Genomic DNA, 27,774 nt, shown 5'->3' with positions numbered 1-27,774 from the left:
CGAAAGTGTTGGCTTTGCAAGATTTAGTGCACGAACTGACCACATGCTTATGTACCATAAATGTTCAATGGGATTCATGTCTGTTGATCTGGTTGGCCAAATCATTTGCTCCAATTGTCCAGAATGTTCTTCAAATCAGTTGCGAACAGTTGTGGCCTGGTAACAGCATGCTTTGTCATCCACAAAAATTTCATAATTTTTTGCGAACATGAAATCCATGAATGACTGCAAATGGTCTTGAAACAAACCGTTTCCTGCAGAGGAGCCAATCCATTCCATGTAAACACAGCCCACACCATTATGGTGCCACCACCAGCTAGCAAAGTGTCTTGTTGATGACTTGGATCCATGGCTTTGTGCAGTCTGTGCCACACTGAAACACTGCCATCAGCTCTTACCAACTGAAATCGGGACTCGTCTCATCAGGCCATGACTTCCAGTCATCTAGGGTACAACCGGTATGGTCACGAGCCAAGGAGGTGCACTTCAGGTGATGTTATGCTGTTCGCAAATGTGATGTCATGCTGTTAGCAAAGGTGCTGTCCTAATAGATATGTTCGTCATACGCCTACATTGATTTCTGCAGTTATTTCAAGCAGTGTTGCAGGTCTGATGCCTCTACGCAAACACCACTGCCCTCAGCCATTAAGTGAAGGCCATCGGCCTTTGCATTGTCCGTGGTGAGGGGTAATGCCTGAAATTTGGTATTCTTGGCACACACTTGCACTGTGGACCTCGGAATATTGAATTCTCTTAACGATTTCCAAACTATAACGTCCCACGCATCTAGCTGCAACTACCATTCGACATTCAAATCCTGTTAATTCCCACTGTGCAGCCACAATCATGTCGGAAACCTATTCACATGAATCATCTGAGTACAAGTGATAGCTCCACCAATGCGCTGCCTCTATACCTTGAGGTGTGACACTACTGTCATCTGTATATGTGCATATTGCTATCCCATTACTTGTCATGTTAGTGTATGTTGTTTTGTAATGACAGACAAACGAAAAGGGCATTGTTAGGGAAAGTCAAGGGAGGAGGAAGGTCGGGAATGGAAATTTTACCAGCAGTCAGTTGGTTTCTCTGCCAGAAGATTTAGAGTAAGTGCTCCATCCAAATGGTGCCATGTTTCATTAATACTGTGTGGTGCAGATTTCAAGACTTATAGAGTTAAGAGATGGAATTGCTGGACAGTACGAACCTTTAGGAGGCAAAATGCATAGTACTGCTGATTGACACACACATAAAGGTACATGTAACACACTGTGTAGCTTTTGGATCTAATAGTTCCTTCCTCAGAAAGGAGAGAAGGATGTGTTGAGAAAGGTTAAAAAGGAAGGGCAGGTTACTCAGACCCGAGGAGGAGATTGACACTCTTTCAATGTACAATGAAAGTTGTCATTAACTGCAACCAAGCAACAATTTAAATGAGTGTCAAGTAAGCTATTGAGTTACACAAGGAAACACGGTGAGTTCTGTGCAGCAGTGCAAAGCTTTAACACTAGAACAAACATGCTCATTCGTATGATGGCATATGAAACAGGTGTTTAATTAATGCTAAGCTATGGCTGTTCATCAAATTGAAAAAAAAAAATCATCATTTTATAGGTTAAACTGGGATTTATACATTCAGAAAACTGGTCCCTACTCATTTTGAATGCAGATCACAGGTTGGCATACCCAGCACAGGTGTTGCTGTTCTGACAATTGATGCACACTAAATTCGTAACTTGTCATCTAGCATACTGGTCACTTCCATGTATATGCTTTAGCATACTGTGATCAATTATATCAGCCTTTGAGTGGTGCAGAAAGGGCAGACTCTAATTGGGATGAGGTTGGAGCTCTATTCCTTCAAGAGCATAACAGTGAACATCGGTCATAGTTGTGCGTCATTGTCCTAGGGCAAAGCTGTGCTTAGAGATTGTTGCCACAGTCTGTCAACAACAAAAAGACAAGCATTTATTCACCTGGCCATTGCTGTCTGACTTTGACCTTCTTCCTGTCTACCAGTGGCCTTCTGGTATGTGATGACTCAACACAGCTTGAGCAAATTGGATATTGTGCTCTCTTCTCTTCTAGTTTACTCGACCAACTGCTTTCCTCCCAAATGTGAAATTATGTCCTCTGTACAGATGGAGCCAATGTACTGGAATGCTAAAGGCTTAAAAATACTCTGATAAACCAAAATATTATGACCGTTACCCATAGCGATGTTGGATGCCACCTGGTGACGTTGCTGGTATGTGACATGACAACAGAAGTATGTAAGCAGAGAAGACACGGATGAGGAATCACCCTAGCAAAGATATGGGCTGCCAATGGAAAAATCCACTGAGATAAGCTCTTGTACAAAGGGCAGATTATTATTATGCATAGCCTATGAACAAGTATCTCAAAAACGGTGTAACTGGTTTAATTTTCATGGGCTGGTGTCATGAGCATCTTTGGAAAGAGGTAGAAGGATAGCAAAATTACCACTAGGCACTCAATGGTTGGATGTCTATGACTCTCCACAGAATATGGAGTTCAGAGATTTGTCTGCTCTGTAATGTTGGATAGGTGGTGATCTGTGGCATATCTACTGTTTCGGAGCACATCATTCATCGTACATTGTTTAACGTGGATCTCTGTAGCATACCACCCCTACGTGTTGACCCAATGGCATCGTCAGTTAAGATTGCAGTGGGCACGGGACCATCAGGATTTGATCATCAATCAATGGAAATGTGTTGGCTCTTCAGGTGACTCATGTTTTTGCTACACTAGATCGATGGTCAAAATGACAGCCCAAAACATGCAGCACACAATGAACACAGGCTGTTGGGAGCAGTACTATGCTAGGGGAGACATTCGTGACAGCTGCGAACCAGCTGCATTACGTCATGCTTGACGTCTTCCCCGATGTTGGTTTCATGTTTCAGCAGTATAGTTCTCCTTGTCTGGGAGCCAGGACTGTGCTACTAAGTTTGTAGGAGCATTATAGTGAACTCACAGTGATGTTCCTGAGACAGAATTCTCCTTTTCTAAATCCTGTGTAACCCGTATGTGTTGCTATTGGGCACCATCACCGTGTATGCAAATCAGTGGGCTGTTATTTACACAAATGAGATGACTTTTATGTAGACATCTAATGCCACATATGTCCACAAACCTACCAAGCAACTTTCTGATCTCTGATACACAGAATTAGTTATGTATTTCATTCCAAAGACAGACAAACAAGCTATTAAGCAGGTGATCATAATGTTTTGGCTTCTCAGTGTATAGTTGTGAATATAGTGGTAATAATGTACTCAAATTACATGTCAGTTAATTAGATTTCCCAAGCTAATTCTCTTTTATGGTAACCTCTAATTTATGAAGGACAGTGTAGGTGATAAAGAGGCTACAATGTCAAGGTGTGTCTCTCACATTTTTTTTGCAGCACACTGGCCTTTGAATGATGTGAACATTGTAAGTAAGACATATTTTTCTTACCATATGAGAAGGTTAATTTTAGAAAAAGTGCCAAAACACAAGAGACAAATATTCTCTTAAGATCAACTGAATTAAAATATTAATTAAATTAATGGATGATAGAGATGAACTCAATAACCTCCTCCACATCAGTGAAGATGCAACAACATGAAATAATTCTAGCAAAAAAGATGAGGAATGTTGATCCTGTAATGTAATGAATGTGTAATGAATAGTGAAAATTTATGCCAGATTGGGACTCACTCAAATTTCTAGCCTCTCATGATTGGCTTGCTGGTTTCGACCACTGTTTGCAAAAAGCATGAAATCTGTGTTTGAGTCCCACTCTGGCCTTAATATTATATTCAGTGCTGCCAGGCACCTAATAAAGTGTTCATATCTCTCTCTCCCCTTTTAACTAAGGATTTCCCTTCTCACTGATATCGTAACAGATGATAAACTAAGTTTTATCTTCTTTCGCTAGATTATGAATCAGATGTAACCCCAAGGAAACTACGAATTTCCATTCAGGTAAGACTTCACTCTGATGTAAGAAAGGGCAATACTTGTTTGGCCATGCAGGTTTAGGTTTTAATAAAACAAGTAGATGTATTGGGCAATGCATTGAACATAATAAATACAGTGCAAGTGATTATAGTTCATTTAGTGGAATACAAATATACAATTAACCCCATCCCTGATTCTTTAAAGGGTTGAACTCTCATGTGTGAAACAGCTCCATACATCTGTGAAATGGGTAGTGAATAGAATTAGTAATAAAGAAGTAATAAATTAAAATGTCATACCTGAGAGATTTTACCGCATAAATTGTGAAAATGTAATAAGCAATAAACTTTTTTCCCTTTCATCATTTTGCTACAGATGCCAGTGAGAAAATAATTCTAATTTGTTGGAAGTCACTAAGTGCTCTCACTCTCAAATACTGGAGGAATACAGTCTGGATAATTTGCACAGCACAAATTACACTACCTCATGACATATGCACAGTTTCTAACTGTAATACTTGTCTCATTGCATTAAATCTTTAACAAAATATCATACCTCTTAATGAATACATTATGACAGCATTTTAAGTATTCAAATTCTGTCAACAATTATACAACAATTATATGGCATACTGAAAATCAAATTTTTGATGCCCCTGGAAACCATTAGACAGCCTGCTTCTGGGTCGTCATAGCCGTTCACTAATCTAGGTGTATGAGATTGATATTCTGCACAGACTCTTTACCTGGATAAGAATCCAAATTTCATTTCTGGGGTAATGTATGCTATTCTTTGGCCTTGGCACATTTTGTCTTTGTTATTTTTGTCCAAGACGCTATTCTGAAAACTGCAAGGTAATGTAAATAATAATGTGTTTTGAGTTTCCTCTAAGTGTCTTAGCACAGTAGTAAGACACTGGATCTGTATTTGGGAAGGTTATTGTTCACACCTCTTTCTTGTGATTCTGTTTAATGTTTTTTATGGTTTCATTAAATCACTTTGGGGAGTTATGTGGTGGTATCTTTAAACAGGTGATGATCTCTTTCATACTCCTTTGTCTAAACGGGCTGCTGATATCCCTGGTGACCTTATTGTCAACTGAACTGAGTATTATCTTCTAATGACATTGATGTTTAGATTAGGGTGCAGTTACTGAGCCATTAAACACTTATATTTTCTGCTATCCTCTGTTAGCTTTCTGTTGTCTTCATTTTGCTGTATAACATTCCTTATAGCATAAAAAACTATATCTTAGCACAAAAGCTATGATTGGTACAGTCCATGTGAAGTAATCAAACCGGGAGTTTAAATGAGAAATGAAAGTTGTCACTCCATTCCTCTATGAAAGTAAATAAACTGTATAACATTATGAGTGATGAATAAATCGTGGCAAATGGAAATTTTTCTAAATCACGATTTTAACATGGAATTCCCATGCGTGCGCGCCTCTCTCTCTCTCTCTCTCTCTCTCTCTCTCTCTCTCTCTCTCTCTCTAATGGAGTCAGTGCAAATGATGGAATCCTTGTATCAACTGAAAATTTGTTCCAGACCAGGATTGAAATCAGGATTTCCTACTTGTCATAAGAAGATGCCTCAACCAATCAGGCCATTTGTTTTTGCCTCCAGGAAGAGCCTACCTAAATTTGCATACATGAGTGTAGCGTCCATCAAAGAATTTTATGCAAGTGTTTAGCAAATTTTATGTAGTTGCTTAGCGGAGTGTTTCTTCTGTAACTAGTTGCAAATGGATTGTTGCAATTAAATGTGCTATTCATAATCATATGCTCCTTGAAGTGGATAATTCTCTTGACGCATATACAGAGTAACACTACATTGAGGAGTCAGCTCAACTACACAGTTTACTTCATAATCAAATATGGTAAATAGTAAACACACCTTTTCATGTCATCACTGTTCAGTTTGCTTCAGCTCCAATAAGAGATTTTTTTCACTTAATCTTTTTAATTATTTCTCAGCATCACCTTCAAAGTAACACAGAATATTCTGACATTCACTTCCAGGATTTGTACTCTCTCTGCTGGTAGTAGTAACCAAATACAGATTTCAGTTGTGCAGTTTTTCAGTAAGAGGGCATAGGGATTTCTCTGCTTTCTTGAGAGTTTGATTGAAATGTATTTACATTTTCATGGTTATTTACATGTTTACAAAACTTGTTGACTAGGCAAAATGAACGTGAAATGATTAAAAAAAATGTGGCATCTAAATGAGTGAGTGCAGTATGTGTGTGTACAAATTTTGAATGTTTACTCCAGCATACAAAAATGAAATACGTCAGTTGTCTTTATTCCTTGATGCATGCTTCTGATGAGATGATTTTATTGACCAGCAGAAAGACATCGTCAACAGCTAGCCGGAGAGTTGTACAGCATCACTGCAATGTCAATGTATCCCTACACAACATGCCATCAACATATCACTGGATTCCTGGTACAGCACCACATCATCACCCAACTTGATTTTTGCTAATAAACGAATGGTCACAAATTTTATTGAACGCTGCCCTTTCCAAGGCTAAGACTTCATTAAAAACTATGATGTACAGTTTTAAACAAGGCAATATTCATTGGTGAAAACTATTCCATTGTGTCTTGCTTAGTAGTAGTATGGGTTTATGGCTATCAAAATAATGAATGTACATACTTCCATGAACAGCACACCCTTAGAGATCTTTAACACTGTCCACTTTGCTGTGACTAGGGCTTTCATTAAAGTAGTAAAGGAAGTTTGAAAGTAGTGTGTCAGGTGAAGTATTGGACCGTAGGCAGTGGGCCATGTAAAAGTGAGAAAAAATGTGCTGCTAAAGATTTTAGAGAATATCTTAGTGATATATAGTTAGGTGAAGCAAGTTTATTTGAAGACTGCCAGAGTATAATGTATACTGAGCCCATTAGCATTTGGATGATAATAGTATACCAGCTCATAGTGTGTCACTGTCGCCAAAAAGTTATATGGAGCAAAAACTAATCTGTAGTAATGAGGATCATCGAACATTGAACAGAGAAGACGTTATGTGACTTGGACAATGTGAGTGAGCATCTTCGTTTTGTGCCTGCTGTCGTAGCCCAGTGCACTCCACATTGTTTCTTCATCTGCACATTGTAGAAATGTGCACACTAATAATGCAAGTAAACAATTATGGAAATTCTAGAAAATATGCTGTATGCACACTGTACGAAAGCATCATTTCAATTTGAATGGTGTCACTGTTCCCATGAGTAGTATTCAGGACTGATATTATTGTTATTTTTTTCCTTTTCATGAAGGACCAGCACTTCTGTTAAGTGGTATACCAAGTTTTGTCATTCCTAATTGTACTTCATTACACTATTTTTGTCTTTATTGTGCAACCATATGTGTCATACATTGCATTGTCTTAATTGCATTAATGATCATGTCTTTTTTCATGTTTTTCAATGCATTTGTACTTGTTTAACATTGTAATGTGATTAGTAAGTTTCATGGCATTCCGTATTAAATAGTAAAGAGATATTTTTGAACTATGTAATCTGTTTTTTAAATTATGTAATCTGTTTTTTAAATCTGTACTTTGCTTTAATTCAGGGTATATTTGTAACTACTTCAGGCCATTATTTGTACCGTTTATACAACACAAATTATACTTCTAAAAAATACTCAAACTGAATGTAGTAAATTGTATTTGCTTTATCTCACTTGTCATGCTGCAAAAATAATGATTAATCATGATGGTAGAATGGAAAGTAGGGGCGGGATAATTGACAGAGGTGAAGTATGAAGAAACCAAAAGAATTTCAGAAAAAGCCAGCTGAATGATAAAATTTTGGATTACATTATTGGAAAAAAATTGATATTCCTAGTCATTGTGCGGAAAAGGGTAATTGCACCATATTCCCTGGAAAACTCATTATGAACTTAAAAATGAATGCTTATAAATTCAAACAGAAATTATGATACTAGTATATATCTCATTCAGCACAAGATGTTCTGTTTATAATGATTGCTGTAAAAAGAGATAAGACCAAAGGTTGATGTAATGGAGCCACCTGTACTGCTTGTGGGCAGGAAATAATTGTGGCTCACTTTTGAACTCTTTTTATTTTTCCCTGTCACCAGGATGATCTAAATAACTGCTTTTAATGCTGTCCAATTTTGGTATAGCTACTTTGCTTTTCTGTTTTTGTTTTTGAATATTTGTCTTAAATTCTGATCCATTCAAAGTTTGCTTTTATTTGCAGTACGGACATTGAAATTTACACATTTCAGTGAGAATACACCAAATTCAGCAACAAGCAGTACAGTGTGTGGAATGATTCCAATATCATCAGACAAGTAGATATGGTTATTAGATTGAATAAAAGGATAGAAAATCATATTCATATAAAGCTTTTTGGACAGTTATCTGATGTAGTTTAAGAACTGCTTGTATCTCTAAAACTACCTATCTGTCCAGCTACATGCCCAAGAGACTTCCAAGCAGTGCATTCACCAGGTAAAACCTACAAACTCACATTAGTTCAAAAATGTTAATATGCCCAGGTTCATAATGCTAATCTCTGCAGTGAATTTAATATATGAAAGTCTTAACTTACAAAAACAAAATGGTACAGACAGAAGAAGAGAATATTACTTGAACAACTAAAACAGTATGCACAGACATGCCAATATGACAGAGCACTGATCCTGGAGCTTTCAGAATTATTTAAAGTTGTTCTTTTTTGGGAGAAAAATATTGGAAACGAATTAAAAAATTATAGGAGAAGAATGGAAGGAAAAGTTATTCCAAACCATGAATGAAGAGAGAGAAAAATAAATTTGATTTCAGAAGTGACAACAGAGATTGATTATGCAATGTTAATGTTATGCTCAAGGGAAGCAAAAGTGAACTGAAAATGGCAGCTTACCACAATACAGTGAAATTTTAATAGAAGTCTATGAACATTTATAATATGTAGTTGTTCTTTTTATGTATTGAAAGCACTGCTATTGACAGACTTGTTGAATAAAACTTAATTAGTATTACATGTTCTTGTAGGGAGTAAGATGAACTAACTTAGAAGTAAAGGGAAATGATCAGTCACAGAATTAGGAAACCGACAATAACAGTGTAAAGTTTATTGTATTCATATGCATTGTTCTTTATGCTACAACTTTTACAAAACTTACTGTAGGATTTAACCAAGTGAATGCTTGCTTTTTCTCATTTTTGTTTGTAGTTTCAGAAACTGGGAACATGAATGTGGGGTTTGTGGAGGTCTTTCAGCGCCATGATCAGCCCTGGGTAAACACTGCTGTAAGGCGTGTTAAGACTGAGCTGAACGGGATGCTCCAGACACCGGCAAGGTCTCACATGAGTGTTGTTCCAGTTGATGCTGTGGGTAGGTGGGGTTACACTACACACAGCTTGCACCTTAATAAGAAGGGAAAAGATAAGTTAGCTTATATGAAACTTCCTGGCAGATTAAAACTGTGTGCCCGACCGAGACTCGAACTCGGGACCTTTGCCTTTCGCGGGCAAGTGCTCTACCAACTGAGCTACCGAAGCACGACTCACGCCCGGTACTCACAGCTTTACTTCTGCCAGTACCTCGTCTCCTACCTTCCAAACTTTACAGAAGCTACCAGGCGTGAGTCGTGCTTCGGTAGCTCAGTTGGTAGAGCACTTGCCCGCGAAAGGCAAAGGTCCCGAGTTTGAGTCTCGGTCGGGCACACAGTTTTAATCTGCCAGGAAGTTTCATATCAGCGCACACTCCGCTGCAGAGTGAAAATCTCATTCTGGAAACATCCCCCAGGCTGTGGCTAAGCCATGTCTCCGCAATATCCTTTCTTTCAGGAGTGCTAGTTCTGCAAGGTTCGCAGGAGACCTTCTGTAAAGTTTGGAAGGTAGGAGACGAGGTACTGGCAGAAGTAAAGCTGTGAGTACCGGGCGTGAGTCGTGCTTCGGTAGCTCAATGGTAGAGCACTTGCCCGCGAAAGGCAAAGGTCCCGAGTTTGAGTCTCGGTCGGGCACACAGTTTTAATCTGCCAGGAAGTTTCATATCAGCGCACACTCCGCTGCAGAGTGAAAATCTCATTTTGATAGGTTAGCTTCTCTATTAGCAGATACTGTAAGGGGGGCCACAGACACACAAGGGGTAATCCCTGTGGTTATTGGGACCAGTCAGACAGGTTTTTTAGGTTAAAGCCAAATTCCAGACAGACAACAACCAAGGAAAATAGAAGAAAAGAAACTTCATGCACAGCAAATAGGGATAAAGCTAAGGGCGGTATCACCTTACTTTACCAAAATATCAGAGGAATAACAAATAAAGTAGATGAGCTGATAATGTGTTTAGATGATCTCAGAAATAAGATTGAGATTGATATACTTTTTCTGTCTGAGCACCTTGTAACTGTGGGGATGGAAAATGTCAGTATAAATCGGTATAATTTAGCATCTCACACTTGTAGATCTAGTATGGATAAAGGAGGAGCTGCCATTTTCATAAAACAAGGGTATAAATACAGAACTGTTGAAATAAGCAAATTTTGTGTTGATCAGCACTTTGAGTTTTGTGCATGTGAACTTCAGCTAGATAATGTTGTGTTGATATTAGCAACAGTGTACAGGTCTCCACTAGGAGATTGGGAGCTATTCATAAAAAATGTTTGACTCCCTATTATGCTGTCTGTCAGACAAAAAGAAGTAGTTATTAATCTGTGGTGATTTCAATGTTAACTTTCTAAGCAGTTCTGATAGGAAAAGTGAACTAGAAGTGTTGTTAACAACATATAACTTGGAATCAGTGATCAATTTCCCTACACGTATAGCTCAGGACAGTTGTACTCTAATTGATAATGTGTTTGTCCAGCAAGAGGATGTAGAACAAACACATGCTTTCCCTGTGGTACATGGATTATCTGACCATGATGTACAATTAATTAACTTACAAAATCTAACAGGGTGAACACTTCAGAAACCATTAAGTAAAAGTGTGAGGGTGCTCAACCTGGTATCTATAGGTCACTTCAGAGAAAGTTTAGGAAATGTAAACTGGGAAGATGTATGTAATGAGCCAAATGCTAATGATAAATGCAGCATATTTCTTGATAAATTTATATCGCTTTTCGAACATTGTTTTCCAAAGAAAATTACTAAATGTAACACCACAAACTTTTCAAAGAAACCTTGGATTACTACAGGTATTAAAGTGTCTTCAGAAAGAAAAAGAAAACTGTATGAGACAGCAAGAACTAGTAAAGACCCAGTAGTAGTTTTACACTATAAAAATTATTGTAACATACTGAGAAAAGTTGTAAGGAATTCAAGAAATATGTATGTTAGAGAAGAAATTAACAATTCCAGCAATAAAATCAAATCAATATGGAATGTTGTTAGAAGGGAGACAGGAAAACTAACCACTGGGGTAGGTAGTATTACTGTTAAAGAGAATGAGACCATCGTAACCAACAGTACACAGGTAGCCAATGTATTTAACAATCACTTCTTAAGAGTAGGAGAAAAAATGGGTGAGAATAGTTCAAAAGAAAAACCCAGGCAGTACATGGAAGAGTCAGTTTTGAAAAATTTTAGTCAGATTAAGTTTCATCTAACAACTTCTTGTGAAATAAGGAAAATTATTAAATCTTTGAAAAATAAATGTTCTGTTGGAGTAGATGACATCTCTAACAAGTTATTAAAACAATGTGGAGCAATTACAGCTGATGTTTTGAGTCACATGTGTAATTCATCACTGACTCAGGGTATTTTTTCCCAAACAGGTTAAAATATGCCATTGTCATGCCTCTAAACAGAAAGGAGGAAACCACAGAGGTCAATAATTACTGGCCAGTATCCTTGCTTACAGCATTTTCAAAAATCTTTGAGAAAGTAACGTACTCGAGAGTGGTTAGCCATCTCAACAGCAATGGGATACTTGGTAAATCACAGTTTGGATTTCAGAAATGCTGTTCCACTGAGACAGCAATATACAATTTCACTGTACACATAATAGAGTCTTTAAATAGTAAAATATCACCAGTAGGAATGTTCTGCGACTTATCCAAACATTTGATTGTGTGAACCATGACATTATGTTAGAGAAATTACAGTTCTGTGGTATAAATGGAAGAGCATATGAGTGGTTTAAGTCAGATCTACATAACAGGAAGCAAAAAGTCTCTTTATATGCTTCAAGTGATTCAAAGGAGTTTGCCACTTCATCTAACTGGGGTGAAATTACATTAGGTGTTCCACAAGGTTCGATCATGGGTCCCCTCCTGTTCTTGATATATGTGAATGACCTCCCTTCTTATGTGAAAGACAATGTTGAACTGACACTGTTTGCTGATGATACAAGCATAATTATTAATCCAGTAACAGAAAGTCCGATAGAAAATGATGCAAATAAGATCTTTCGAAAAGTTATTAATTGGTTTTCTGCGAATAGGCTTAGTCTGAACTTCGAGAAAACACAGTACATCCAATTTTCTGCTGCAAAAAGTATAATTCCTTCAATAAACATAACACGTCAAAAGAAGTCGGATGCCAGGGTAGAGCATACTAAGTTTTTGGGTGTGCATATAGATGAGAATCTTAATTGGAAAATTCATATTTTGGATCTCCTAAAGCAACTAGGTTCAGCAACTTTTGCTATCAGAATAATTGCCAATTTTGAGGATGTAGAAATTAGCAAGCTAACATACTTTGCATACTTCCATTCTCTGATGTCGTACGGAATAATTTCTGGGGCAACTCAACACTTAGGCAAAAGGTATTCACTGCTCAAAAGAAAGTAGTTAGAATAATGTGTGGGGTTCATAGTCGCACATCTTGTAGGCATCTGTTTTAAAGGTTAGAAATTCTTACAACTGCTTCACAGTACTTTTACTCAGTAATGAAATTTTTTTCTAAAGAACATGGATGAGTTTAAAATCAACAGCGACATTCATGATTACAATACCAGAGAAAAGAAAGACCTACACTATCCTTTACTTAACCTATCTTTGGCACAGAAAGGGATAAAATATGCTGCTCTATCATAGAGTTTTGTTAGGCCTGGCTCTCCCAAGGCTGTCGGTAGTTCTAATGAAATGTTGTGTACTCCTGGGTCCTTGTTTCGACTTAGGTCTTTCAGTGCTCTGTCAAACTCTTCATGCAGTATCATATCTCCCATTTCATCTTCATCTACATCCTCTTCCATTTCTATAATATTGTCCTCAAGAACATTGCCCTTGTATAGACCCTCTATATACTCCTTCCACCTTTCCGCTTTCCCTTCTTTGCTTAGAACTGGGTTTCCAATTGAGCTCTTGATATTCATGCAAGTGGTTCTCTTGTCTCCAAAGGTCTCTTTAATTTTCCTGTAGGCAGTATCTATCTTACCCCTTGTGATATGTGCCTCTACATCCTTACATTTGTCCTCTAGCCATTCCTGCTCAGCCATTTTGCACTTCCTGTTGATCTCATTTTTGACACATTTGTATTCCTTTCTGCCTACTTCATTTACTGCATTTTTATATTTCCTCCTTTCATCAATTAAATTCAATATCTCTTCAGTTACACAAGGATTTCTACTAGCCCTCGTCTTTTTACCTAATTGATCCTCTGCTACCTTCACTATTTCATCTCTCAAACCTACCCATTCTTCTTCTACTTTATTTCTTTCCCCATTCTTGTCAATTGTTCCCTAATGCTCTCCCTGAAGCTCTCTACAACTTCTGGTTCTTTCAGTTTATCCAGGTCCCATCTCTTAAAAAATTCCCACCTTTTTGCAGTTTCTTCAGTTTTAATCTACATTTCATAACCAATAGATTGTGGTCAGAATCCACATCTGCCCCTGGTAGTCTTACAATTTGAAACCTGGTTCCTGAATCTCTGTCTTACCATTATATAATCTATCTGAGAGCTTCCAGTATCTCCAGGCTTTGTACAATTCTTTTTTTCTGTTAATGGTAAGTAGATTAAAAAATTAAAAAAAAACTTATTGTTGAGAGTTTGAAGTGACACACATGACAATAAACTTTACACTACAGATTAAACAGACAAATAATTACCATCCTCGAACTGTACATGATCTATGAGTATGACTCTGTTTTAAAGTCAGTGTGATTTGAAGTCCCGTATAAACATTGTGGAATGGAAGCAAAGATGGGCTGTATATTCTCCTGTGGAATTTTCATCTGTGCAGTTAGTATTTTGCAGGTCCATAAATTATCAGTAATGGTTAATGGGGAACCATGAGGCAAAATGCCTACATCTCAGTCTTGTTCAATGGGCAATGTGCTGGGTAAGTGCTCAAACAAGGGGTACAGGTAGCACATTCTTAGACACATGGATGTGCACAGTCCTGCTGAAATATCACGTGGAATTGCCTCAAGGAGGACATGTTTCAAACTCCAAAATCTTCCTGTTAGCGTTGAGGGTATCCGAGGTAGAATGGTCAGTACTTGGATATAACAGAAATGCTCGTTTGAAGCAAAACACTTCACATAGTCATATTTATTAGTTCTAATGATTTCAGAGATAGAACATTTAATGTACATTTGTTCTTGGGTAGTGGCACACACCCAACCTCTTCGACATTTTATTCTAGCCTAAGCTACCTCATTGCTTCTAACCTCTTTGCTCAGGATTAAACTAGCCCATTAAATGCGCAGTTGCCCATGTTTGTGAAGTAGTGCGAGGGATGGAAAGTGTGTTAGACAGAGGCATTGGTTAACTGTGTTAGTTCACATACTGGCTAAAATGCCACACATGTACACTAATATGGAGATAACATGCATGCAGACATGGTGCACATTTATGATTTCTGCAATGGTTGTAACTCTGCTGCTGTCGAAGAATACCATTGACACTTTCTGTGGAGTGTTTACCAGTGTTTTTAGCATATTTGTGAAACCACTATTTTTCCAAGTTCCCGTTTTTCTTTTGAATCTGTAGTTCAACAACCTGTGCAGGGACATTGTTGAAATGGTGTAGTGTGGTGCTAGTTCTAGCACATGGCAGCTTTGTGTGCATATCATGTGTCCCACAAACACATGGGGGCGAACTTACATGTGGGAAACTTGTAGCCATTTATGCCTTAACATGTCTACATTCTTCACATTGGTGACAGCGTCACATGACTTGAATTTTGTCACTGCTTAAATGACAATCATTATTTGCATCCATTAATACTAGTCACTGATGAAGCCATGTTTACTTGGAATGGAATCAAAAGCATACACAATAATCAATTATGGTTGCAGGAAAATCCACACGTTACCACTGAAACCAATTTCCAAATATATTTTTCGATCAGTGTTTGATAATTAACTTGTCGCCGGCCGCGGTGGTCTAGCGGTTCTGGCGCTGCAGTCCGGAACAGCGGGACTGCTACGGTCGCAGGTTCGAATCCTGCCTCGGGCATGGGTGTGTGTGATGTCCTTAGGTTAGTTAGGTTTAAGTAGTTCTAAGTTCTAGGGGACTTATGACCTAAGATGTTGAGTCCCATAGTGCTCAGAGCCATTTGAACCAATTAACTTGTCGATAGCTTTAACTATTTTAAAAGAGCAAATGTCTAGACATAATTACTTAAATTTTTGGAAAAAATCATTTGCTGAACACCTTGAGGATGTACCTTTAGCCATGTGGAATGCAATGTACTTCTGGTATGGGGGAGCCCCTCCACATTTTACTGTTTTACATTCAGCCACACTTACCCTAATCACTGTATTGGTCAAGGTAATACTAATAACTAGCCACCAAGACTGCCTGCCATTACACCATTAGATTTTAGTTTATGGAGTTTGATGAAGTCTGAGATATACAAACGAAATGTGAATATCTGAGATGAACTGTTTAGCCACAGCAAGGGCACTGATGGCCTCATCAGGGAATGTGCAGAGGCACTCAGACAAGCAACACAATAAGTTTTCCCAAGAGGGCACAAATTTATTTAAGTTGATGGTGGGATATTCAAACATTTGTTCTGAACTGTACAACAGCTGTAATGCGAGGTGTATGATGATACTTAGAGATGAATGTTTTAAAAAAAGGTAGTTTTCAATTGATACTCTGTAAAACGTATGTTATAATGTTTTTTAAGTGTTGTATGCGTGTAAACCTGACAGTGTATTGAAAAATAGAGAAAATAAATAAAAATGTAGATTAAATGTGTTCTATCTCAGAAACCATTTGGAATAGTGTGTGTGTCATATGAAGTTTTTTGCTTCAAATTGTCATTCCTGTCATATCCTTGAATATTGACTATTCCTCCAGGGACACCACATGTAAGAGTCAAGATCATGTTTTATCCAATGACACTTCAAACCAACGCACTTGTTTTCATCCATTATGTCATTCTCCAATGCAGGCCACCAGATTGTGGTCTAATATGTGTTCAGACATATTTGTAGGGCAGGTTGAAGTGAGACTCATCCCTGTATGCTGGTTTTTGTCTCTCAGTGCACAAATGACAGTGCTCGTGATCTCATTTCAAGTGGAGACGTGAGGTTTCTGTTCAATGCAAGGCAGCACAATGACAAATATACCAATAGTCCAGCCCACAGGTACTGACACAGAACTTATTATACATACTGGTGTGCAGCCATTGCAGTGCTCCAGCATCAAGCCAACCCTGTGAATAAAGTCATACCATTTGTTAGGTATGACCCTATAGATGCGTTAGCAATCATCCCTTGCAGTGTTAATGTTGGGTGATCCAATACATCCTGTATGTATACACGTATTCATCACATGCATCACTGTAGTAGCAACTTCCCTCAGCACTAACCAAAGCATTTCTCACAGATTTTTCTAACCTATGTGAACTCACTATTATGCTGATATTGTGTCATTCATCAGTGAACACACAGGTTTCATTTCATCACTTTCCATTGATTTCATTTGGCATGACACTAAACTTCCTGGTCACTGGAGAGAGCACTAATTACGCATCTGCATATGTCACCTCTCTGCTGTCTTATCTACACAACGTGTTATCTTGGATGGAGAATCATCATCAGATGCAGAAGTAACTTTGGGTGTGCCCCAGGGAAGTGTGCTGGGACCCTTGCTGTTCATGTTGTGTATTAATGACTTTGCAGATGATATTAATAGTAAAATCAGGCTTTCTGCAGATGATGTAGTTATCTAAAATGAATTACTATCTCAAAGAAGCTGCATAAAATTTAGTCAGATCTTGATAAGATTTCAACATGGTGCAGAGATTGGTAACATGCTGTAAATGTTCAGAAATGTAAAATTGTGCACTTCACAAAACAAAAAAATTGTACTATCCTGTGATGTTAATATCAAAGACTCACTGTTGAAATCAGCCAACTCATACAAATACCTGGGTGTAACACTTTGTAGGGATGTGAAATGGAATGATTACATAGGGTAAGTCATGGGTAAAGCAGATGGTAGACTTATTGATAGAATACTGGGGAAGTTCAGTCAGTCTACAAAAGATATTGTTTGGAAGCCACTCGTGCAACTCATCCTAGAATATCGCGAAAGTATGTGGGACCCGTACGAGATAGGACAAATGGGGGATATTGAACATATACAGAGGAGGGCAGCACGAAAGATCACAGACTTGTTGAAGCGGTTGGAGAATGTCACAGAGATACGAAGGAACAGACTCTTGAAGACAGACGTAAATTATCCCAAGAAAGTCTATTAACAAAGTTTCAAGAATCAGCTGTAAATGATTACTCTAGGGATATACTACAACCTTCCATGTAAGCTCACACAGAGATCGCGAGGATAAGATTAGAAATATTACTACAATCATTCTTCCCATGCTCGATAAGTGAATGGAAAAGGAAGAAAACCTAATAACTGGTACAATGGAATATACCCTCTGTCATTTGCCTCATGGCGGTTTGCAGAAAATAGATATAAATGTAGATGTATACATATCCTTTTGGTATCTAAATGGTTAAGTGTCAGAATACAAATCCAAAAGTTCATTGTACAGACTTTACCAGTCTTAAGATTTTTCTAACAGTTATTTCTTCTTTCGAGTCTTGCAATTACTTGTTAATGTGAATAAAAAGCAGTGTTGCATGTTAAACTGCAGTTTCCCTACAACAGGCTCGGAAAGATGGTTCAGAAGGTGAGAGGAAGATGAGGGAATGCCATCTCCAGTATGACCATACCTGGTAAAGCACTGTGTTGTTCAAAGCAACCTTTGGGTCAAGCATAACTTTACCATACCAGGTGTACCGGTATGAAATGAACGTTTTTTTGTGAAAATGAAACACTAATTTTGAATCGAAAAGTAAAAACATTTTATTCAAAGTACTGACCATAGCTTTCTATACATTTTGACCACCTTTCTGGCAAATTGTGAACACCACGCCAATAGAAATGTTTGTCTCTTGAAGCAAACCAATCAGACACTCAATTTTCGACTTCTGCGTAGGAATCGAAGTGTTCCTCAGCCAATGCATGTCCCATTGATGGAAACAAATGGTAGTCGGAAGGGGCCAAGTCTGGTGAATACGGCAAGTGGGGTAGCAGGTCCCAGCCAAGTGTTTTGATTGTATCCTGAACCACTTTTTCTTTGTGTGCAGGTGCATTGCCGTGTAAAAAAATTACTTTGCCATGTCTTCTGGCCCATTCTTGTCTTTTTTCGATCAATGCATAGTTCAAATTGATCATTTGTTGTCTGTAGCAATTAGTATTCACAGTTTCAATGGGTCTTAGAAGATCATGATACAGCACACCTTTCTGATCCCACCAAACACAGAGCATTGTCTTCTTGCCGAATCAGTCTGGTTTTGCAGTCGATGTTGATGGTTGTCCCGGATGAACCCATGATTTTTCCCATTTAGGATTCTTAAAATAAATCCATTTTTCATTGTCAGTAACAATTCGATGCAAAATTGATTTTCTTTCTTGTCTTTGAAGCAAAATTTGACAAATGGTTTTTCAGTTTTCCATCTGTCTTTCATTCAATTCATGTGGCACCCATTTTCCACACTTTTGGATCTTTTCCATAGCTTTCAAATGGTCAGAAATTGTTTGTTGTGCAACATTTAGCATTGCTGCCATTTGCTTCTGACTCAAAGTATCATCTTCATCCAACATTGTTTGCAATTCGGCATCTTCGAACTTTTTGGGTTGTCTTCCACATTCTTCATTTCTTACATAAAAATCATTATTTCTGAACTGTTGAAACCATCTTTTGCATGTTGCTTCTGATAGAGCATGATCACCATATGCCTCGACAAGCATTCGATGCGACTCTGCAGCACTTTTTTTCAAATGAAAACAAAAAATTAATGCTTTCCGCAAATATCACTTTCTGGTACGAAATTCGACATGGTTAACACAATGAAAACATATGATGATGTTTGTTCCATGAGTTGATGTATACTAAATATCTTTGACAGATGTCATACCAACCAAACAAAAAAAAAAAAATTAAAGCTCGTTCACAACAAATGTCCCCTATCGACACATTTGTATCTTTAACACTCATTTCATACCGGTACACCTGGTACCTTCTTAGATTTTTAAGCATTTGCATCTTTCTCTCTGGGTACTGAATTTTTCACAAATATTTGTGTCCAATCTCTACAGATCTGATTACTTGGCATTAGATGTGTTAGTATGAATGCTAAAGATTTGAAAAGTAAATAAATAAATGAAATATAAAATAAAATCTACAATAAAGTTAATGACAATATGGCAGATACAAAATTAATTTCTACGCGTAGGAGAAGTGAACACCAGTGCAGATTAACTTTTAATGGCATTAAAAAAAAAAATTTAGTGTAAATAATAAAGTACTAGCAGATTTATGTTATAACAAATATTAAAAATAAATAAGAAAAGTGTAAATTATCAAGTGTATTCAGATAGTCAAAGTCATCTATGCATCATTGAGGGAAAATTCTTAATACAGGAGCTGCAGAATTTCATAATTTTTCTTTGGTGTTTTTGAATTGTTTTTGTTCTCATAATCAGAAGTAATAGTTGCATCTCTTGTATGCTTCTTACAGGCATCTTGTGGGTATTGTACACAGTATGAAATTGCACCCATGGACAGTTGAAATCATTGGAGCATAAAAAGGGAGCACATAGTAGATGAAAATAACGCTTTGGCTTATAGAAGTAATTACTTTACTGAAATAGAGAGAGAGAGAGAGAGAGAGAGAGAGAGAGGCGGGAGGGGGGGGGGGGGGGGGATGGCACAGGACTTCAACAGCAGCAGCAGCAGCAGCAGCAGCACTGCCAGTCATTTGAGTCAGACAACTAGCCTATCAGCATGATATTTGAAAAGGTGTTTCCACTTTTGTTTGACTGAGCCTCAATGCATTTTCAAAGAGGAGCATTTCTCCTTTGATCCCTTATAAATAGGGCCTTGTTAATTCATTGTTCTGAAATGAGGACATATCTAAGGGATTTTCTTTACTCCCTTCAATTGACTGTAAAGGTCATGTGGGAACTATTTGACACTGATTTTTATTAAATATATTAATGTTATAGCTGCAGTATTCAAGCATCAGTTTATATGTTATTAATCAGTGATGCAGGTGATATTTCAGATGCAACATGAGTATCCCTGTTGTAATTATAACTATATCTTGGCAGCAATTCATTTGGGGAAAATACCTGTGCCACTGAATTTCAATTTTCTGTACAAATTGAGGCAACCAGTCTAAAAAACTTCTGTGTTCCAAAATAAGTAAAAAAGTCCAGTTCACATCTGAAAATCACACTGCTGTTGGTTTAAGGTTGTAATTTGTTTTACGATATTGCACCTCAATATTTAATGATACTATCACAAACCATATTGATGTTTGGAAATAAAAATATTAAACTTATTGAACCCCCCCTCCCCCCCCCCCTCCCCCCCCCCCCGACACACACACACACACACACACACACACACACACACACACACACACACAAAACTTTGCAGCCTTCTGCCATTCTCTCCAGATAACTAAGCACTTGTAAGATGCTATACAGCTGCTAAACCCCACCCATTAGGTGACAATCACCACATAACAGTCCCATACCCCACTAAACCCCCTACATCTGCAAAGCATTTCACCTAAGTACTTATTACTTTTCATTTGATGACAGTATTGGCAAGCTACATATGCTAAAGGTGAGAGCCATTCTTGTTTCATTCTGCATTATCTGTCAGCTCATCTATAAATAATTTTCAACATGTTAGTGATTTAGCCATGAAATTCTCAGTATTAATGAAAAGTCAGAAATTGTTTTCAACATGTTCTATTGGTTTAACCATGAAATTTTCAGTATTAATGGTGAGCTAGAAGAAGAATGTCAACACACTGTCTTGGTACCTCACACACTTCACGACAGAATTACAGGAAACATGGTATTTATTATATTGTACTATCTAGCAATTTCTGCCATGTTCAGAATAAGAGTGTCAGATGGTTTTATTTTACGCGTTATATAACTATACATCTCTACTTCTTCAGTTCCCTGTAAATGATATTTGCATATTGAAATGTACTGGGTCTCAGTTTCCACATATGTTTAATGTACAGTGACTTGTTTGTTGTAGCATCTCACTGGACGAGACAGCAGCTCGTGATGCTCTGGTGCGAGCTGCTGAAAGAGAGGTTAATACTATTCGGTCAGAACTGGAAGCTGCAGAAAGAGCAAGGGATGGCTTGCTTCGAGAGAACAGGTGGGCTACTTTTTAATTTAATATTAGCTGAAGATGAATGCTCACATTTAATGTACTTGTATGAATATGTATTCTTTAGTAGGGGAGTGAATATGAAATGTCTTGTAGACTTGACATACTCATTTGTCTCCTGAGAGTACCAAGTGGTAATATACAGGATGTTTTTAAATTCTCATCAGCAAATTGCTAGTATCTGTGTAAGGCATTGAGTAGATAATGGTTTGAGTAGGAAACCATGTCAGATGTACAATTTCAATGCAAAAGGAATGACCCTATGGATCATTGTTTCATGCCCTCCTACATATGCTGAGTCATACAGCAATAACAATTTACCATGATGATGATGATGATGGCCATGACTGTGATGACAATGAGGATGATGATGATGACGGTGACAATATTTGTAATCATTTGTGGTAACAAAGTCCTATGCTAAGACATACACACAACATTAGACATTTTGTTTCTTTTGTTCCACTGGGGGTAATCACTCTGTTGTTATTGTTGGTAATTAGTATGGTACCACATTAGTTACAAATGTAATAATTATAAGAACATTACTGTTCGTTTTTCACCCATCACACACACATTGTGTGTGTGTGTGTGTGTGTGTGTGTGTGTGTGTGTGAGAGAGAGAGAGAGAGAGAGAGAGAGAGAGAGAGAGAGAGAAAGGGGAGGAGGGTCACCCTCTATTGCATCGAAACTGTTGTCACAGGAAAGAATTAAGAATTATGCTTGAAACTACTGTCTCCTCTCCGCCACTATTTCCTTATGTCTTGTGTGACATCCATTGCCAGTATTTCTCAGTGATTATTTTCTGTTTGTCACTTTCCTATACACTCTCCTCCACAGCCCTGTCTAAGTGACTTCTTTAAAAGATTCCCTTGTGTGAGTTCTCTTTTCTTTGTTCTAAATATTAAGCTCAGGAATAATTAAAAAATAAATGTAGTAAATAGTAAATGCAGTAAAAATTCATAGTTTAGTCAAGTTAGAAGGTGTTAACTTACATACCCCACTTCTTGTTTATAGGCGCCTGCAAGATGACTTGGCCTCTGTGACAAAAGACTGCAATATTGCAAACAGAGAACTGGTTGCAGCTCGTGACGAGGCAGATACGCTAAAGAGACAGCTTCAGGATTATGTCAAGGAGATCAAAAGGATTGAAGACATGCTTGCAAGGAAGGTAGACAACTCTTACTTAATTAGTTTCTTGTCTTCTTAAATATAAAAAGCATGTGGTTTTTCTCCATCACAATGAGCAGATTTGTGAGAACAGTCCAGTTTTCCCTTCCTTTGATCATGGAAAATCTTTGATCCCATTTCTCTCAAATGTTTGACACCGACCCTCCCATCCCCCTCAAAACTTTGTAAAGAGTGTCACATTGTTTGAAATGATCACTTATTTCTGCATGAAATAAGAGGTCCTTTTGCAATTTTGTGTCTGTGTTTGAATGACATGAAGGAAATGATTTAAAGGTAATAAAAAATCATAATGTATTTGTTAATGTGATGGAAGTGTGTTATATTTTAAAAGTAAATAATTGTGAATATTTCCATTTAATTAATGGGTATAAAATTCATAAATGTAATGTATAAAATTTCCAGTAATCCAAATGAATATCAGTTGTAATTAAATGATCACATTAACCACACACAAAGGAAACTAACTTTGACATTGTATGTGAATACAGGTTTTTTGGCAAATTTCACTGACAAAATCTTGTTGGAAAAACAGACATAATGTCTGATGGGATAGCAGCAATCAGTGATTTTATAATGTTACTTATAATCCATCTTGATTGCAAATTTTTTTATTCATATGACCGATTTCGGTTCATTCAGAACCATCTTCAGATCTGATATTTCAGTTACAGGAGTAACCCGTCCAAATCCAGCAACCTTCACATGCTGCATATGAAAGTAACATTATAAAATCTTGTTGGGTTATCAGCAGAATGGCAGTGTCATGTTGTAGCAACTTTTCAGTGAGTAAACCGTGATCAATAGACCACTACTTTCTTTCAAGAAATGCAAGTCCCAGTACAGTTGATAGTTGTGAACAATTTTTATGAATGAAGCTTGTCATTTTGGAGGAAGACAGGTGAGGTCAAAGGGAATAATGTGTATGATTTTCAGAGGAGATAGAGCGATATAAAATGAAAAATGAATTTCTGAAGTGAATGGTCTCTTGAAAATGAAGTTTTATTTGCACATTACTGTATGTGGATTGTGCACAGTGCATAATTACATTCATACAACAGAAACAGAGAGCATTGAACTCTCAGCGGGTAGAGTTCTACAGTTCACGTGTTGTTTCGATTTGTCAAGAGATGCTTGAAAGGTTCTCAAGTGTAGCATCAGATCAAATTGTCTAAACTGAAAATATTTTGAGGGGCAGCTGCCCCTTGTTATGGCTTGTCACTGTATACACCAGGTTGCTAGAAAAATTTTTACGTGCATTACTTCAAGACCTAATAAAATCGGTAATTTTTTATATAGAAGGCTGTGGATTGCTGTGTTATAAAGGTTAAATTACATGTTTGTATTGTTCATATCCAGAGTAGGATGAACACCAGGTTGAGGAAGTTGAAATAAAGTTTGAGAGACAAGAAACTTTCTGATGGTAAAACCATAAGAGGCAGGCTGACAGACAAAATGATTGATGTACTACAGCAGTATTATGGGATGGCCATTAGAAATAATACTAAGGATTTGTTGAAAATGAAGTAGGCAGTATGGGTTACCTTCTTCCGCAGACTGTCAACTGATGAAAAACCGGTACACCACCTTTCCCCTCCTGAACCTGATTCATGGTGCAATTACCACAATGCCCAGTACTCAAACAGTTCATACAGCCATAAACATTCTATCCCAGCAGCAGTCATGGATATCATAAAACCTATTCATAGACACCTGGCAAATCGTGAATTACTGAAGAGGTGTCTGCATGGTCAGACTCGAAATACTAATGAGTCATTCAATATCATATTTACTCGAATGTAAGCCACACTTTTTTCGGTTTTTGTAATCCAAAAAACCGCCTGCAGCTTAGAATTGAGTGCAAAGTAAGTGGAAGCTCTGAAAAATGTTGGTAGGTGCTGCCACAACTAACTTCTGCCCTCGAATATATATAGCGCTACACAGGCGTGCTTTGCAGGTACAAAGATAAATACTGGCGCCAAAACCTTTGCGTCAGTGAAAAAATTTTAGAAAAAGCTGGAAGACGAGCTTTTTTGTCTGCCCTGAATTTCGACTACTGCATTTTCGTACATTATCCAACGAAGTAAATAGAAATTCTGTATTGTTCATCTTCAAATGTAGCAGCCTTTCAAATATTCATAGCAATAAAAGTAAATTTCTTTCCAAAAAACATACCAACAATGCACAAGGCAAGAATTGTTGCATCAGTTGATACGCTGGGACTCATCAAGATTTCATGTAGCGGCATCTGTTGCTTCGTGGAATTTTGTGAAGTGCATTATAGTGCCAAATTCAAGAGGAGAGTTATTTCTTTTGTGGAACAAAGTTCCAATCATGCTGCAGGTCTGCGATACGGGATTGATGAGAGCAACGTCAGGCAATGGCTACTGCAAAGAGACAAATTATTTGAATGTTCAAGTAGCAGGAAAGCATTTAGTGGGCCAAAGTGTGGCCAAAATCATGCACTAGAAGTGATTTTAAATGAATTTGTTAAGGAACAGCTCAGAAACTCCTGCCTGTGAACGCTGAAATTTTAAAAATTAAGCCACATTAAATTTCTAGAAAGCAAAAAATCAAAAATTTTAAGGCTAGTCACAACTAGACTGATCTGTTTATGAAGCGCTGAGGTTTTTCACTTCGGAGGCGAACTTTGGTTGCACAGAAGCTGCCGAAAAATGATGAAAAACTTGAGGGATTTCAGTGCTTCATAATTAGGCGGCTCACAGAATACCTTCTTGCCCAGGTAGGAAATGCTGACCAAACTCCCATATATTTTGACATGTCATCAAATTATACAGTTGATGCCAAATACAAAGAAAGAAAGAAATGTTCTTACATCAGGGGGTGAAAAACAGCGAATGTCCATCCTGCTTGCTTCCACAGCAGATGGACACACATTATCCCCATTCATAGTTTTCAAGTGAAAGACTTTACCGAAATCGGAAGTGTTTCAAAAAACTGTAATTGTACGAGCAAACGAAACTGGGCAGTTACTCACATGCTACATTTTTTTCCTTTATTTACATTACTACAGTCTCATTTGTCCACTGAAAATTTTGCTATGTATAATCACAGTTCCGCGACTGGTTGCTACAGTCTTTATAATTTTATATTCCACAGTCGCTGCACAGAAAGGGAACCTTATGGAGCCCAACATTTAATTAACCCATTTAGTCTCATGTGTTAAATTGTATCTGTCTGTAATATTGGGCCTTTTAAGGAGAAGTTTATCTTGTTCAGTCACCCTCTGGGAACATGTTATGAAATTTTACTATATATTGTTCAACTTATTTTCCTTCTTGGAACCATTTTGTAATTTTTCATGTAGTTCATTATTTAATGTCTCACCTATTTCATTTGTCCTAAATATTTTTAAAACACATTTTTACTTAAATAATTCCACTTGTTTTAGTAATTAATGAGAAATCAGCCATTGTCATCATTGGAAACCAACTGAGGTATTCTATAGTTGCACTATTTTAAAATCTTTCAGAGCCGTGTATTTATCTTTGTACTTGATTATGGTGTAACAGCCAAAAACCAGTCTGTAGAATATTATACCACTGTTATGTATTCTTTCATTCAAAATGAATATGAATTATTTGGTATCACTTCTTTAGCATGCTGCTTTTAATTTTCAGGAACGGGAGCGTTCTGAAATGTTGGAACAATTCCGCGGCCTCAGCCTGGAAGCAGAAGCTCTGGAAAGTAATAACCATAGTTTAGAAACAGAAGCACAAGAACAAAAATCAAAACTGCGGCTTGCTGAGGACCGCATTGCTGAGCTCGAAGGGGAACTCGAAACAAGGGATTCCTTGGTACACAGCTATGAGTCTCAGGTACTATTGCACTTAGAGCAAGAAATGTCATGTGAAAGTTCAATTATGCTGCTACAGATATTTGTTTTGAAGTATAGCCTATTGCATGTAGCACAAAATAAAGGCATGTATCATATGGTACATGCTCTAATAGCTATTATATAAGGATATGGTAGAATTGTAGTAGAACAGTTTGTAGCAGTGAATGTAATTGGAAATAAGGAAAAGAGTACATTATTGAAAAAGTCATATTGTCATGAAGTATTGGTGTGAAAGAGAAGGGTGTGATGAACATAACGTACCAATACTCGTTTGATTGATTGTTGATGTAATAAACATATTTAAATCATACAAAACATTTTTAAAGCTCTACAGTCTGAACTAATATGGGAATATACTAAATAAAAGGCATAACAATTTTGAGCTTCTAGGAATAGAAAAAGGTGAGAGAGCATTATATCATCATGACCTTAGTAGTTAGCATCCAAGCTACTGCTAATATTTTAAATGAAAATAATAGGGCTTTTTATTATGTACTTGACTAGGATTCATATGTGAATCTTTGCCTTTAGTGGACATCAACTGAGCTTTTCCAGTATGTCGCAACCTGACTTGCTGCTACAACCTACCAGGAGTTTTAAAAATGATATCATTTGATGATTGGTGATCTCCAGTAAGAGCAGAGACCCGCCATTCAAGAGAGAGCAGGGATGCTGAAAGCAGTTTTGTACCCCTGTTTGCCTTTGGACTGGAAAGCTGCCCCCTACAAATTAATGAATTGCCAGTTATCAAAGACTAAGGAAGCACTTAAAATTGGAACTCTCTACTTTCACTATGCAGAATTGTGTGCACAATGCATACAGTCTTGTAAAATAATCTCAAGAGAATATCTTGAGAGGTAAACTGGTCTCCGTTTCTGATACTCTGATACTGCTGAATTTGTGCATAGGCTGTGGGAGAAATGAAAGTGAAGGCCAGGTTTCTGTTACTTCAGTAGATAGTGGAACTGTTCAGTTATATAAGAATATGAAGTGATAATGCTGGCAGAGCTACAGTAGGTAGCCACGTTCATGGCAATGCACACTGACTGTAGATTTTGTATCTCCAGTTTCTCGTACAGTGCTATTTGCATAGAGTCT

General features: G+C 37.5%; 1 protein-coding gene across 1 annotated transcript in view; it reads left to right on the top strand.

Moving 5' to 3' along the window:
• The window catches only part of LOC124622260 (centrosomal protein of 135 kDa), a 362,362-nt gene that overhangs the window by 297,290 nt on the left and 37,298 nt on the right, over positions 1–27,774 (top strand). The window contains exons 17-19 of the mRNA XM_047147922.1: positions 21,492–21,617; positions 22,647–22,800; positions 26,459–26,656. Of these exons, the coding sequence (XP_047003878.1) occupies positions 21,492–21,617; positions 22,647–22,800; positions 26,459–26,656 (478 nt within the window). The remainder of the gene's footprint in view (positions 1–21,491; positions 21,618–22,646; positions 22,801–26,458; positions 26,657–27,774) is intronic.

This window comes from Schistocerca americana, chromosome 7, assembly GCF_021461395.2.
Source record: "Schistocerca americana isolate TAMUIC-IGC-003095 chromosome 7, iqSchAmer2.1, whole genome shotgun sequence".
Classification (NCBI taxonomy): domain Eukaryota; kingdom Metazoa; phylum Arthropoda; class Insecta; order Orthoptera; family Acrididae; genus Schistocerca; species Schistocerca americana.
Note: the sequence above shows the minus strand (reverse complement) of the source record. Positions and strands in the feature narration are given on the sequence as shown.